This window comes from Syngnathus acus, chromosome 14, assembly GCF_901709675.1.
Source record: "Syngnathus acus chromosome 14, fSynAcu1.2, whole genome shotgun sequence".
NCBI lineage: Eukaryota > Metazoa > Chordata > Actinopteri > Syngnathiformes > Syngnathidae > Syngnathus > Syngnathus acus.
Genome location: NC_051099.1, coordinates 7,524,872 through 7,540,351, shown reverse-complemented (window position 1 = coordinate 7,540,351; position 15,480 = coordinate 7,524,872). Strand labels below are relative to the sequence as shown.

General features: G+C 42.5%; 2 protein-coding genes across 6 annotated transcripts; one reads left to right on the top strand and one right to left on the bottom strand.

Annotated features, from left to right (window-relative positions):
* Window positions 1-589: 589 nt before the first annotated feature.
* Window positions 590-7,236, top strand: wdr44 (WD repeat domain 44). Of its 3 annotated transcripts, none has more exons than XM_037270355.1 (21): window positions 590-688; window positions 989-1,124; window positions 1,364-1,397; window positions 1,557-1,631; window positions 1,873-2,482; window positions 2,992-3,140; window positions 3,229-3,324; window positions 3,453-3,589; window positions 3,701-3,784; window positions 3,882-3,988; window positions 4,048-4,199; window positions 4,280-4,418; window positions 4,498-4,562; window positions 4,629-4,745; window positions 4,828-4,950; window positions 5,034-5,225; window positions 5,631-5,732; window positions 5,832-5,947; window positions 6,153-6,280; window positions 6,349-6,483; window positions 6,555-7,236. In XM_037270355.1, the coding sequence occupies exons 2-21, from the start codon at window positions 1,024-1,026 to the stop codon at window positions 6,641-6,643; spliced, it is 2,751 nt and encodes a 916-aa protein (XP_037126250.1). In that variant the 5' UTR covers window positions 590-688; window positions 989-1,023; the 3' UTR covers window positions 6,644-7,236. The 3 variants fall into 3 exon arrangements, with proteins under 3 accessions (XP_037126250.1, XP_037126253.1, XP_037126252.1); XM_037270357.1 differs by lacking the exon at window positions 590-688 and adding an exon at window positions 695-910; XM_037270358.1 differs by lacking the exon at window positions 1,557-1,631.
* Window positions 2,530-15,044, bottom strand: zgc:163098 (uncharacterized protein LOC100037380 homolog). Of its 3 annotated transcripts, XM_037270364.1 has the most exons (25): window positions 14,892-15,044; window positions 13,636-13,720; window positions 13,449-13,560; window positions 13,272-13,378; window positions 13,115-13,182; window positions 12,936-13,036; window positions 12,775-12,839; window positions 12,540-12,705; window positions 12,254-12,453; window positions 11,613-11,656; window positions 10,529-10,633; window positions 10,384-10,450; window positions 10,056-10,225; window positions 9,816-9,978; window positions 9,547-9,626; window positions 9,365-9,452; window positions 9,149-9,277; window positions 8,886-9,075; window positions 8,724-8,801; window positions 8,603-8,660; window positions 8,366-8,513; window positions 8,153-8,263; window positions 7,714-7,886; window positions 7,488-7,631; window positions 2,530-3,770 (listed from the first exon to the last, which is right to left on the bottom strand). In XM_037270364.1, the coding sequence occupies exons 2-24, from the start codon at window positions 13,711-13,713 to the stop codon at window positions 7,511-7,513; spliced, it is 2,622 nt and encodes an 873-aa protein (XP_037126259.1). In that variant the 5' UTR covers window positions 13,714-13,720; window positions 14,892-15,044; the 3' UTR covers window positions 2,530-3,770; window positions 7,488-7,510. The 3 variants fall into 3 exon arrangements, with proteins under 3 accessions (XP_037126259.1, XP_037126258.1, XP_037126261.1); XM_037270363.1 differs by lacking the exon at window positions 2,530-3,770 and having other exon boundaries at window positions 7,299-7,631; XM_037270366.1 differs by lacking the exons at window positions 2,530-3,770; window positions 14,892-15,044 and adding an exon at window positions 14,577-14,817 and having other exon boundaries at window positions 7,299-7,631.
* Between the last annotated feature and the right edge of the window lie 436 nt (window positions 15,045-15,480).

Genomic DNA, 15,480 nt, shown 5'->3' with positions numbered 1-15,480 from the left:
CTGGTAAACCACGACCATCCAAACTTTTCATTGCTAGAATAGTATGGCAATCTTTTCTTATTGGCTCAAAACTTCCGTTACTAAATTCAGTGTTTCTCATGAGACATTCTCATCTATGTGGAAATAATAAAAACAAATCTTATCCTTAACCTACAGTTCATGCAGTAACATAACACTTTGGAGTAATTGAATTTCCACACAAATAAGTGAGAAGAAAGTAATATTCAGTGATTTCTTCCTATTAGGGTTGGACTATTTTGGTTTTTTTGAGCCATACTATTTTTCAATTTATATTATTTATTTTCAAGGCAAGTAATTTCTTTTTATCTTTAATTTGAGTTAAAAAGAAGACGATTCCCAAGAATAAATGTGTAAATGTTTCTTGAGACTGGCTTGATTTTTCACAAGTTTGAGGCACATTTAATTTACTCATTTTCATTGGAGAGGGTTGTTAGACTGCATTCTTCTCTGTGGTCTTCCAATATTTGATTTATTTTCACCTTACAGAGATTTTAATAGCTCAAGGTGGGATCGCAACACCACCACTCCGATACAGTAGGTGGCGATCTATTAACCAAGAAAGAAGACCCATGCCCCTCCCTTCGTACTGGCTGACTTTTTTTGTGTGTGTCTTTTTTTAAGAAATGGGTTTGTTTATAAGGCTGTCTGCCTCCGAGACACCAGCTAGGTAATGACGCAAAGACGCAATTTTTCATCTCGGAAGATATTCTGATTGCAAATAAGTCAATGATATCAGGCTTCTTGTATACAAGTGGCAGTTTGGTTCAATATAATAGTAGACTTGCAGCATGACGCTATGATGTAGCTCTAGTTGCGATCAGTGTAACGTAATGCTCTGACGTTGACAGAAAAGTGTTTTCCGAACAAGTCAAGACCAAGCCCTTTTCGTGTGAGCGTTACTATGCGAAAGAAACAAAACAGACAGAGGCCGCATCTCGGTTAACTCGATCGCATGTTGTTCTTTTAGTTAGCAGCTTTCTGGTGTTTAAACTGGCTAGCTCAATGGAGAGATCATTTCATGTTAGCATGGCGTCAGACACGAGTGACACGGACGAGTTCTACGATGCTGCAGAGGACGTGCATTTCAGCCCATCTCCCCAAGTGTAAGAAAACACCTTTTATGTACTGATAGCTAAAACATCACTTTTGCTCTGTGTTCTGTCGAGCTTCAAACATCAATCTTTTAAGAACGTTGTCTTTTTGCATTACTGTATGCTTTCAGTTTTACTGAAAAATATTTCCCATTTAAATGGAAATCCCGTGCATCATCTGATATTCTGGAGGCGTGTAATAACCATTAGTTTGATGACTAATTATCTTTAACGACGTTTCTGTCTTGTAGGTCTCCTGCAAAGTTTGTTATTCCATCACCTAAGGTATGTTTCTTAAAGTTGACCGTTTTCATTGTATCTCAATAATGTGCCTTCATGGTATAAATAGTTTACTAAGCAGTAGTTACTTTCCATTTAGACTTGTGTGACAAACAACTATGATTATATTTGTTTCATTTCACAAAATATTTTCATTATGAACAGCTCTCGCATAGATCCGATGAAGATGAGAGCTGCGGAGCGGCTGCCTCTGGGACTACTCAAGATGATTCCTTACATGTGTGGTTTTCTATTTTATTGTTCAATAACACACTCACACACATTAGGCAAGAGCTAAGTGGGGTGGATGTGTCTTATCATATTACTGTGTGCTTTGGAGAGGATTTTAATAACCTGAAAAATTTGATGACACAAAAGTTTTGACAGTAGTACTTTTTCCACCCAGATTGTTACTGGTGACTCAGCATCACTTCATCTAGAAATAAATTGGTGCTATGGACTTTTTTTCTCTATCTTGCAGATCATTGATAGCATCATTGAAGAGAGTCAGAAGGAAAATGGTGCCGTCGCAGAACTTTTCAAGCAACTACATGTTGATGTGACTGCGGAAGCTGAGTCAAAGGAAGAGAGTAAAGTATCAGAAGTTCCTGCAGAGGCATCAATTGCAGCTGATGACTCGAATCCTATCGAGAGACCAGAGGAGCAACCGGAATCCTCTGCCACAAACGGAGCGTATTCTCTGCCTGCCCCCGATTCCTTAGACCTCCCAGGACCTTCAGGTGCAACGCGGGAAGGTGTTCAGCCCCCAGACATCACCAGCACAATAGGACAGAGTCATACCGATGGGATGCTCGTGGTCGCTGAAGGGGAGCAGGAACCCAGGTCCGCTGACATTTTAGAGCAGGTTTCATTCGCAGACAGTTCAGTGGACTCCATGGACACATCAGGGCCTACAAAACCACCACGGCAGTTCACGGTAGAACCCGATATTGTAGCCAGCACCAAGAAGCCTCCGCCATCACGGCCACGCCCTCCTAGCGGAGCTCCTCCACCAAGACCCCCTCCACCTGCGATGCAGCGTCTCCCTTCCAAGAAGTCTCAGGAGTGTCTCAGGCCCAGTGTGCTTGAAGGTAAACGTGCATTTAAAGATACTGTACAATAAATTGGCCGTCAAAGCAACACTTAAGTATTGGTTGTAACAGTAAAGGACCGTCTTCAAAGAATTTACACAAATTGACCAATAGACGAAATCAAATTCAGAAGGACTTTGTGTCTTAGCCACCTACTGACTGATTACATTAATATGTCTCAGTTTCTCAGTGTTTTGAGTGCTTGATGTTTGTATTTCATTGCAGCCTTTAAGGCAACACAATGGTCCGAGGCTTGTTTACTTATTGCTGACTTATGCAAAATGTAAGTAAATGAATAACAAGTCAGCAGTGTTCCAGGTTAATCATAGATGGGCAGACCTTTGTCATCACAATAAGAAATGGTTTGGTGAAAAATGTAGTTGGTGAGGGCAAATGTTTGTGCTCAAGGGCCCACATTTGATTTCTTAAAACAGTAGATGCCAGCTTACTTTTAATAATTACCAAATGACATTCCCTCAAATATATATATATATATATACACACTGTAGTCTCTGCAGTGGGTCAAGTCAGCAGCGAGACTCTGGAACCCTCTGGTCTGGTGTCTCCGAGTAGCACCGTGAGAAGTTTAACCAGAGAGTTGCAGCACTCCTTGGATCTGGCCAGTGCCACCAGTGGGGACAAGGTGGTGACCGCACAGGTCAGTGTTTAAAATATCACACACTGTACATGGTGTGTTTGGTCTTCACTGCACTCTTGACAACGGATGCCCATTTTGTGGATTTTAGGAGAATGAGGATGAGGAAGCCTCCGGTCAGGGTGAGGGACAAGTTCCAGGCCCTCAGCGTCCACGCTCCAACTCCGGTCGAGAACTCACTGACGAGGTAGGTCCTTGCCTGTTTGGTTTCGTCTTGGGGGGGCCTTTATTTTTCTTGGGTTTAAGCCACATCAATGTTGTTGTTGCACATTCCTTCCACCAACATTCAATGGACCGTACCGAATGTTAAAACAGGAAATCCTGGCCAGTGTGATGATCAAGAACCTAGACACTGGGGAAGAGATCCCGCTAATCCAGGCAGAGGAGAAACTTCCTGCGGGGATTAATCCCCTAACTTTGCACATTATGAGGAGGACCAAAGAGTATATCACGTAAGTGGATAGTCAAATGTATGACTGTGCTTGATTTGGAAAATTATTATCTCCAGTGAAAAACAAGGCAACATGTCGTAAGGGGAAGTTGCTTCTTATTTCCAATTCCAGGAATGATGAAGCACAGTCAGATGATGATGAAAAGTCCCAGGCTCCACTGGCAGACACAGATGGGGGAAAACTGAAACAGAGAACGTAAGGAGCTGCATCTTATTTCATCCTCAACTGTAATGCTCTTTCTGTCACATTCATCTTTATCTTTATGTTCTTCTGAATCTGTCTTTATTTCCAGAACTCAGTTTAAAAAATTCCTGGGCAAGTCAGTGAAAAAGGCCAAGCATCTTGCTGAGGAATACGGAGAGAAGGCGGTGAACAAAGTGAAAAGTGTTCGCGATGAAGGTAATAAAAGAAATTAATAAATTTGGTTACATAAACGCTAAACATTTTTCTTGTGTTAGTTTTCCACACAGATCAAGACGACCCGTCCTCCAGTGATGACGAGGGGATGCCCTACACCAGGCCTGCCAAGTTTAAGGCAGCGCACAGCTTTAAGGGTCCGTTTGACTTTGATCAAATCAAGGTTGTCCAGGATTTGAGTGGCGAGCACATGGTAGGACAAATTGCTCTTTCCTCCTCTGATATTTGAAAGGAACGGAGTCTGATAGCAGGATTTTTGTTCCTTGTTCCAAGGGGGCTGTGTGGACAATGAAGTTCTCACACTGTGGCAGGCTGCTGGCTACTGCTGGCCAAGATAACGTAGTTCGCATCTGGGTCCTAAAGACCGCCTTTGACTATTTCAATAACATGAGATTGAAATACAACACAGAAGGTATCCCCCAAAAGTCCCCTGATGTCCGTGACAAGACTTCAATGAGTCGTTGACGTGTTGGTTTATGCTTGCTTCCCAGGTCGAGTGTCACCTTCTCCCTCTCAGGAAAGCTTGTGTTCCTCCAAATCTGACACTGATCCCGGGGTGAGTAAATTCCCAAATATTCTGATGGAGGGGAAAAAATAAAATCTTATCGTCCTTGTGTTTCAGGCAAGTTGTGCTCCAGAGGACCCAGATACAGAAGACAGGAACGCCCCTTTTCGCCAAGCCCCCTTCTGCAAGTACAAAGGCCATACAGCAGATCTTTTGGATTTGTCTTGGTCAAAGGTGACCATCTCCTCAGCTTTCAATTCATCTTCCATTCAAATGCCGTCTTGCCTCATACGATGCATTTGCTACGTTACCGTAGAACTTCTTCCTGCTTTCGTCATCCATGGACAAAACAGTCCGACTGTGGCACATATCCAGGAGAGAGTGTCTCTGCTGCTTTCAGCACATTGATTTTGTCACAGCAATCACATTCCATCCCAGGGTAACTTGATAACATCTCTCAAAAAGTCTCCCACTTCACACAAATACCAGATTATTAATCGCTACAGTTTTGTTTCTTCCCAGGACGACAGATACTTTTTAAGTGGCTCTCTGGATGGGAAGCTACGATTGTGGAACATTCCGGACAAGAAGGTGGCGCTGTGGAATGAGGTGGACGGACAAACGCGCCTCATCACCGCTGCAAACTTCTGTCAAAATGGGAAATACGCTGTCATCGGCACCTATGACGGAAGATGCATCTTCTATGACACAGAGGTACCTTTGCTTTCTTTTCAGTTTGTTTCTTTAATCTAGAGTTGTATTTTAGTTTATCAGTGAAAAGGAGAAGGCCCAAGCACAGAACTCTGGGGGACACCTTGTGAAAGCGCTGCGGTTATTGACATGGATGAATTGCTCCTGGTTAATGAGTTAAGACTGAACCAGGGCACAGAGTGATGAGGAAGCAGGTTTGTTGTTGGGAAATGAGAATGGAATGTGTAGCTTGTGTCAAAGGCTGCTGTGAGGCCAATCAAGATGAGGATTTTAAGGGGTTGAGCATCCACATGAAGGAGGTCATTTGTGTTCATTCCCGGAACCATGTCAGGCAATGAGCTTTTAAGAAAGATGTCTGGTTGCCATGGAAACTTGAAATATATATATATTTTTTCCCCCATTCGACAGCGTCTGAAATATCATACCCAAATACATGTACGGTCCACCAGAGGCAGGAACAAAGTTGGGCGAAAAATCACTGGTATTGAACCATTACCTGGAGAGAATAAGGTAACAAAATAATCTAAATGGGACTCGTCACTACTTTGGGGAAATTTCAACTTTTTAGCATATTGGCTCCATCAAGACATTGTATCTCTTCTCTCATAGATTTTGGTGACCTCAAATGATTCCCGCATCCGCCTTTACGACTTGAGGGACTTGTCTCTATCCATGAAGTACAAGGGTTACGTCAACAGCAGCAGTCAGATTAAGGCCAGTTTCAGGTGAGGAGCAACATTAATAACCACAAAGTAATAAACCTCTCCACAATGTTCATTAAAATCACGTTTGTTGCCTTGTTAAATAAAATAGATCACTCACCAGAGATGCTAATTATTAGATTTATGCATCGAGCGACTCTAGGCTATGCTCAATTAGCCATTTAGCCTTAAAGCCAAATGGATTTTTAACACAAGTGTGTTCCCGCAGCCACGACTACTCTTTCATCGTCAGTGGCTCAGAGGACAAATACGTGTACATCTGGAGCACTTACCACGACCTCAGCAAATTCACATCAGTGCGAAGAGATCGCAATGACTTCTGGGAAGGGATTAAAGGTAACTGCCGCTGTGCAATGTAATGCAGGCACCTGCCCAACGCGTGTATGTTTTTTTTTTTCCCGCAGCACACAACGCTGTCGTCACATCAGCCATTTTTGCACCGCACCCAGGCCTCATAGTGCCACAAGAGACCGGTGCAGAGAAAACAGACGCCGATTGCAAGAGCGTTGACTCTAATGAATCGGAAACGATTCCCTCAGGTATCGGCTGTGCTTCAATGGAAACAAAATCTCGAGTGTTGTTCGTTGTGCTGAGGAAAATTCTGTTGCAGGTGCCCTCAAGACGGATCACACAGAGGTTCTACTCTCTGCTGACTTCACTGGAGCCATCAAGGTTTTCATTAATGTGAAGAAATATTGAGCTCCATGAGACTTATTTGTAACTCACACAGATATATAATTGTTTTATCTCCGAGCTTGACAGCTGCATCACAGCGTTACTTTTCATCTTAAATACCAAGCAACTGTGATTAGTTTGACGTTTCTAAAAGCTCTAATTGCCAACGTTACCGTTCTGTGGTTTCAGCAGACGCGTTCATTAATATGGAATATGTGGTTAGCTTCTTGTGCTGTCGCATTTCTCAGCGGTTATTTCCTAACTGTTGCAAGACACTGTCTCCACATTTCAACGAGTCTTGAAATATTTTTCTGTAAATGTGCCTAATTTTGTGTTTGTTTTCTTTATTTTTTTAAAATGTTTCAGATTCTCGACATTTCCTTTGCTGATCATAGCAACATTTTAGATACAGCAAATCTGTACGTTTATGATTGAGTGGGGTCACGTATCATACTTTGTACTGTACATGTACTTTTCCGAAACACTAATGGCTCTACGTTTGATACATTTCAATAGATTAGGACTGCAGATGTACAATGTACCATTGCACACTTATTGCTTTTGTAAGCAACTTAACACTCTATTGGTGTCCTCAATAAAAATGTTTAATATTTCAAGCAGAGTTAATACCTATACTTTTGCCCTGCGCCTCTGTGAGGAAGCATCACTCGCAAATTCATATAATCACTAAAAGTGATTTTAATGTTTGAGCATCGCACATTTGAAATTATTTTATAAACAAACGTAAAACAAAAATATAATTAGTGTCCAAATATGATACAAAAGAGAGCAGAATCTTGCGGGAACGAGGGAGGTGTTGTTTGGGACCAAGACGACGGAGCGCTGTGAGTGGTGGACACCTGCTTACCGTTGCAGGCCTGGCAGCCAGAGTCAATGTTTACTCTTTTTTGTCTTCTTGTGGGAACGATGTGGGGACTGTGACCGGGACCGAGATCGCCGCCCCCTCCACTCTGGAGATGGAGATCGGGACCGTTTGGACTGTCTGGGACACCTGGAAGGGGGTGGTGGGGAGACAGGGTCACTTTTGAGAATAGTCATCGTAATTGGTGTATTCTTTGTCACGTGGCACTTACTTTAAAGGAGAAATGCTATTTGATTTTCGGCTGCGCCTGTCAGAATCTCGACTCCGTTGCCTGTCTCCATTTTCACTTTTTTTGCTCTTCTTTTTGTCCTTTTTCTCCTCTGTCGGCCTCTCTTTTGATTTGGATGTTGAGCTTTCAGGTTTCTCATCATCCTTTTCAAATTCCTACAGGAGATGGGGGGGGGGGGGTTCAATTTAAAAACTGACACAATCACATTTTTATGAGCTAGCAGGTTCTTTGGGACCAGTAATACGTTCATTGTGAAACCAGATTAAAACCGTGTTCCACCCACTGAGCGACATTGTTTTTGTGCGCCTCTAATTGTACTCAGATGTCAGTGTTGCCAATACAAAATTTGCCATTAAAGAATTATTTATCTTACTGAGCAATTGCTTTTCTTCCTCAAAGAGCGCCTTTGTGTTCCAAATACCTTTTGCAGCAGTTTGTTCCTGTAATGTTCCACGTGCTGTTGGATGCTCATGCCGGACTTCCTCTGCCTCTTGCCACTTTCTAGCTCATCTTGGAATTTCATAACCTTTAACTGGGTTACAAGGATAATGTTAAAATTATTTTTTTTCATTTTGAAACGACATATGTACATTCAATTTGACAGACTACTGACAATTTCAGAAAGTTCACTTACTTCCAGCTCTCTCAGCTTTTTTCTTTGGCTCTCAGACATTGGAAAACCTCTGAGTGAGCTCGGGAAATGTGCGCTGTCATGTTTGGGAGAACTGCTCAAGTCATCGCTGCTGTCACTCTCAGAGTTGCCTCCATCCAGCGGCTTGACACTGTTTCACAGCAAAACAAAGAAACCATGTTGACACTGAATGCTTCTGAAATGTGTGGACGAAGGCAAAACAACCACAGAGGCCCTTACCTTACATTCACTTCATTGTCCTTGCTTGACGCAATGCTCCACTTGGACTTGGGCAAGGCTGAAGAAAAACGGAGAACGTTACATACAGTGCTCTGCAGAGGACATTTGTGAGCCGTGTTACCTTGTGACAAAGTCTCGTCATCGGCCGGCTTCTCCCACTTGGACAATGGCCCTCTGGGAAGGGCCACCTTGTCATCCACTGAGGACAAAGTTGAACTATGTCAGAACGCTGTCACTCTTGGACACACGCGCCATGCATACATAACAGCCGCGCTCTACTCACGTGGCATTCCGTCAATGTCGTCCATGGCACTTCCCAAGGGAACGCCGTCTATGTCATCGACAGGAACGCCGTCCAGGGAGTCCCAGCCGATAGGGCAGCCGTCCAGGTCATCCGCTGGCCCTTTGCTTAAAGGCAGCCCGTCTATGGGAGCGCCGTCTATCGGCAGGCCGTCAAGTTTGAAGGAAGCTTCCTAAAAGAGGAACATCAGTTATTTGAATACCGCATAGAAGACTGATCAAAGGAAAAGGACCTTTTCCACTCACATCTGCCACTTCTGTCAACTCTTGGCCAACTTTGGCAAAGCCCAGGAAGATATTTTGGAGGTGGATAAGATAAGGCTGGGGGTATATGGCCCAGTCTTCCCAAGCTCGAAAACAACTCGTGACCTTTTGCTGCGGGCAACACAGACAGCAGACAAAATGTTTTAAACTTTTTTTTCCCCCCCCAAAAACATCCTCATCCGTCCAAGACACAGTTACCTTAAACTGTTCAGCTTGCAGCCTGGCTTGTATGTTTTTGTACGCTTCGTGAAGCACTCCAAATATCTGCGACAGCTTTGATTCAAAACTAAAAAAAAACAATCATCAAAATCGTAGTTATACATAACAGGAAAACATCAAGACCACTGTGTATAAAAGGATAAATAAAAGGTGTCTCTTACTGTTTCCGGTAATATGATGCCCCTGCTACTTTGGCACTGGAGTTGTATAAAATATCTGATACTAGATATAAGCTGGCAATCTAGAAGAGCAAAAAAAAGTAGTGAGGTTAAGTTGTTGATGGGAAATCATGCTAAAAATACCATGAACAGACTTCCCCCATAACTTTGTTGTATGCATGCATGACAGTTTCTCTAAACAGTTCATTGTACCAGCTATGTGTGTTCAAAATAAAAACATTTGGAGAAAAAAAAGAAAAAAGAAAACTCACCTTCTTCTGTAGGGAAGTCTGAGCCGAAGAAAACGATTCCGTGACGTGTCCCACGACTTCTTCCGCTGCGTCGGCTCGTTCAAGACAAAAGAACATAGCGCCGGCGATGTCTCCTTTGCTGGGAGTGAGCTCCTGAAGCAACACCTCCAGCCTCTGTCTGTGCCTGCATGTTTTGTCTTGTTAACACTTCAGGCTGGGTGATTAACCCATTTTAGCATTTTGCCCGTTTGGTGTACTCACTCGGCTCGGAGCTGTCCCTTCTTCACCTCCTCCTCCGGAGACACGACCTCCTCCCCTTCATCCTTTTCCTCATCTCTGTCCAAGTAGCTGTTGAGGATGGGAGGCCTCCAAAGGGAGCCGCCTCGGAACATACGGAAATCTGTGGTCCTCCATTTGGTCAGGGACTCTCCCTAAGGATGCGAAGGTAAAATGCTAAACTGTCCCAAACATCCAAACCCCACACAAAATTGCTAGGAGGGATTCGAACCCCAGGCACCAAAACCATTTTTTTGTGTGAAATAACAGTTCTCTAGCAGAACACTATTTTAAGAAAATGTACATAAATTACCTGCAGGATGGAGAATAGTTTCCAGCGATAGTAAACGTGATTTTGACTCTTGTTGTCAAAAAGGAACCTGAGCCGAAAGAAAATCAAAGTTAGTGACCTCACGGGCTTAATAGTTAGGACACACACACACGGCATTTTTTTGTACCTGTAGTCCGAGTTGTTTTTTTCTTTGTTCATTATCATGGCTTCAAACAAAGGACCTTCACGCACCACAAACTCTATCATTCGATGGATGAGGAACAATAAATTTCTATGGGGGAGGGAAACAGAAAGTGATTTATTGACAGCAAACCTTCAATTTTCTCTCTGGGTTCTGGCGGGGAGGAAAGATCTCTTAATACCTCTTTACACTGAGCTAGTGAGCCGTGCAAACTGCAGGCTGGCTCTTTGCTCTTAACAGCGTCGGCGCTTGTCAAAGCATTTACCGTTTGAAACTGTGGAGCGTAAATATTTGCCCGTCGAAAAGGACACCCTGTTTTCACTAAAGTGCACAGTCACTGCCCTCCACGGCACCCAGGACAGACATTGGCTCAGTCAAAGAGGTAAAAAGGATTCCTCAGAAACAAAAACACTCGTTCGGATTTGGCTGGTTGACTTTTTATGACTACCAATTGCAGATCTTATACCTTGTCCATATGATGATTAGTTAAAAAAGGCCACAAATTGGATGTGAAATAAGAATAAGGCTCACTGTAGAAAACAGAATGTTTTTTATATGCACATTTCACTACTTTAAGTGATATTATATGGGAGATGAACATCTCATGAGTTGGACTAGACAGACTTCATTCTTTATTATCAATATTCTTCTATGGCTTCGATTCCAAGCAAATAATTCATATTATTTGATTGCACAGGTTTGCTATGTTCTGCTACCATTTTACTGGTAATGTCACCAACTTCAATTACTCCTAGTATGAAAGCGCCTTGTAAGGACATACGATTTTAGAAAGCCAAGAGGTGAGAAAATACATATACTTCAGTTTCTCATATAGTGGCCGAGGAAGCACCTAGCAATTAATCAGAGCATGGCTTTTTTGAACTATCAAGAAAAACTGCACTAAATAACAGGCCTACTGATCTTTGTTTGCTGAGTGAAGATTACTCTGTTGTTGTTTTTTTTTGTGGGGGTAAAAGCTTTATCTTAATAAATATGTTAGAGCACCTGCCTCTGTCCTATCACTTGTGTTCTAACAGCTGGTCAGTCATAGGAGGAAGAGTGTGTGTACCTTTCGGTCGGGATAACCACTTTGACTACGGCTTCGGACAGAGTCTGTTTGTGAAGTCAAACCAAATAGTGAAAATATGACAAAGGTGAGTATTTGTACAGATGAAATACGGCAGGAATCAGAGAAACCATAGCATACATACTATAAGCAAGAGGAATGAGAGCTAAGTGTAAGAGGTCTGACCCTCCATGACTGCATGTTAAATGTCCACACTAAATGACATTTATCTCAAAGTGAGGGCTTATTTTCCAGACTACTGAATACGCGTCCCCTCCGTTTTATCCTTCGACAAACTAACACAGACTCAGCCTATCACAGATGTCCATTACATTAGGTACACCTGCACATACGGTAGTGTTTCCTTTCCCTCATCGAGCATGAACAGGATACTCTGATTAGGAACCTACTGCCACCTAGTGGAATATAATTTAATTATTCTGCCCAGCACTATAAAGCGGCTGCTAAAGACAGATGAACAACAAAGATGCATTATTGGTGTAAATAAATATATTGTTTTTTTTTTTTTTTTTTTAAACTGACACCCCACTGAAAGACGTGCAGGTGTACCCAATGAAGCGTCCGACGGTCTCACTGCTCAGACATCATGCACGTGCATAAGGCAAAATGAAGCAAGACATTACCTTGTCAAGATCTACTTTGGACAAGGCCAGGGGTTTGGTGAAGTCATTTCGAAAGCGATCCCTTGGCTGAGCGTTGAAAGGAAGCCCAGACTGAGGTGGCGGCGCCGCCCTCACCCCAACTGGAGTGTAGAGCGGCTGAGGTGGAATCCGAGCTGGTCTGCCCCATCCCAGCTTCATTTCGAAGCCCATAATCACTTTACCTAAAACCCCCAAGCCCCCCCCAAGAAAATAGTATGAGACCGAGCCATGAGAATAAAAACGGAAAAGAGCATGTCTTTAGGAGTACCATCTAGCGCAGCCAAAGCTCGCTCTGCGTCTTTCCGTGTCATGAAAGCCACGAAGGCTCTGTTGGAAGTCCTGCAGCGCTCCTCATCTGTGCGGGGCCACATTATCTTCACGCTGGCCAGAGGACCGTACTTCCCAAACTCTTTGCAAAGTATCTCCTCATTCATCTTAGGAACAACAGAGCACATTGTGTTAGCTGCTATGCTAACACCCTGGTCTTCTACTGCGAGGCCTACCTTTGGACTGATACAGCTGATGTATAGATTGGTGGTGGTCGGTATCGTTGGGTCATCATAAAACACTGTGGAACACAGTGAGGTTTAGCTGGGCAGAGCATACTAAATACAGGACTAACACCATATTTTGACTTGTGTAATCATGTCGGTAAGTTTCTTACCTGGCCTTCCTAACAACGGTGATTCCAGGAGTCCGGATCCGCCTCCACTAGCTGGTTCATTTTGCTTTCTTTTGTGTCTCTCCTCACGTTCTTCCTGAATTCTACAATTTTCACAACAAAGATACAATGATATTGTAAAAATAAAACTGCAAAGTTGAGAAACTTTTGGGTAGACTCACAGCTTAAGTTCCTCTTTGAAGAGCTCTAAGTTACTCTTCTTCTTTTCCTCTGCCTTTCTTTTAAAAGCCTGTGAATCGGAGACATTGGGCATGCCGCCTCAAGTGTTTCTTTTTGAGGAAATGCAACAGTTTATTTTGGATACGGGTCCACACTTACAGATTTTCTGCTCTCTGATGATTCAGGTCCGCCATCGTCTGATAGGGGAACAAACTTTGAGGCAGGTCGATAAAGCCGACTTTTGTTGGCCTCTGCTGCTTCCTCATCTGCAAGAAAAAAAAGCAGCTGTTAAAAATCATAATTTATAAATAAATGAAATAGTGTAACGAGTCTGACCTTTTGTTGGATTCACAATGCCTCCGCGGACAAAGGTTTTCACTCCACTTTTTTGGTTGGGCTCGAATGATGCTAAAAATTCTTCAAAAACAACAGCAGCCTTTTCCTGCTCCTACATCACCACAATCAGTTAGCAATGCATTTTTAAAAATATTTCCTTTTCAGTTACAGTTTATAAAGGCCTTACCTTTTTCTTTCGCACTTCTTTCTCCTTCCTTGTTAGAGTTTTGACTGGGGTGACAGTGTTTACCTTTTTGTCAGCCATTCTTGAACTGCAAAAAGAAGGACTTATTTAATACAAATTATTCAGCCTTAAAAAAAACACATATTAACCTAGCAATTGATCTCTTGTGCAGATCAGCACTATTCAAAGGTGTGGCATTATTTAACATGATACGATGTACTCCTACAACCTCCACTTCTAAAATTAACTGTTGCACATATTTGGTATTCAAATTAGCAAAATTCTATTACATTTGCCTTGCATCTTTTCTCCGTCTCCCTCCATGCATTTGAGCGTGATTCATCCCGTGTAATTGGGCTTGCATCATCTGCCGAATCCTTTAATGTACCCTTGTATGCATCCTTTCAGCACTGTCTGTGTCCTTTTCTGAATACTTTCTTTGCAGCCTGGCCTGTACTCTTAATGCCCACTTACCTGTATCCTTTTAAGAATGCTTGCTTGTATCCAGCCCATGCACGTTGCATTTCAATTAACTTTCCATCTAGCTCTTGTTTAAAAATGATCCGTATCCCTCTGTGCAACCTAGCTCAAACACAGGCCTTTGTCGTTTCATGCACCCTTTGCCTATAAACATCGTCTCCCCCTTTATGTACAGCCATTTTTATGAAATCGACACTAAACTAGAGCCCGATGGATCCAACACTACATTTGCACACAATGCGGTTATTTTAATGTAAGACAGAAGTGTAGTAAATTACAGGGGGTGTGCGAGGTAAGACAAAACACATCACAACTGAAGTGGTTCTTCAGAGAGCTGCATTATTTGTGCAATGACAGAGTTAGACGTTGTTGGTTAAAAATAAAAAGATTATCCGATGTAAACAGGCAATAAACTCTACTTTGCGAAGTAACACAATGATTTAAAGGGCCTGTGTGTGTCTTACCTTCTGTCGACGCTTCACTTTGCTAGCATCGCTATGCTAACACAAACATTTAGCTTGGCTGACGCTAGTTCATGGAGATGCAAACAACCCGATGAAGAAATTGACGTTCTACCACAAATCAATTACCTTAAAACCCCCCTTAGAGACGACAAAGATGATAAATAGTGCAAAGTAACCAAGTCACCAGCGCCTAAGCCAACGCATCAGATCGCTACTCGTTAGCAACGCCAAACGAGCATCGACACACGTTATCAAAAGCACAACGGCGTGTGCACACGGAAGCTTTTCACATTCATAAAAAAAAGTGCAACTTACAAAGTGTTTTGTGTTACTGCTTCACCATCCTGGCAGCGACGATCGCGGATAATACCGACATGCTACAACATAGCGGAATATACAGACGAGTGGAGTTCAGTCGGAAACATTGAGAGCTAATACATATTCATGAGCTGGGCATTTCACTCTTTGTTAGGCTCACTCAGGGCTCGCTTATCACCCACGTCAGTGTTTCACAATTTACGCAGCCAAAGGACTATTTTTACATTGACAAAATCTCACGTCATCACACAAAACAAAAACAAATATCATAGCAAGTATACAGCACATAAATAATGATGGAGCATGTTCTGCCATCTAGTGGAGGAGCATGTAATTGATCTGCTAATATAGATCAACAGAAATGCATTATTTGTTATAAATTAATAACTCAATGGAATTTGATCATTTCTAGGGGCACTGTTGATAATCTCTCTCGAACTCAAGCACAGCAGTGACTGGGCAACATATTTCCAATCATTCATTAGCTATTTGCATTTATTTGACTCATGTTACAAAGCAAAACTGTCATATAATTTCATTCGCCAAGGATAACCTTCAATAACTATACATTTTTATGAACTATTTT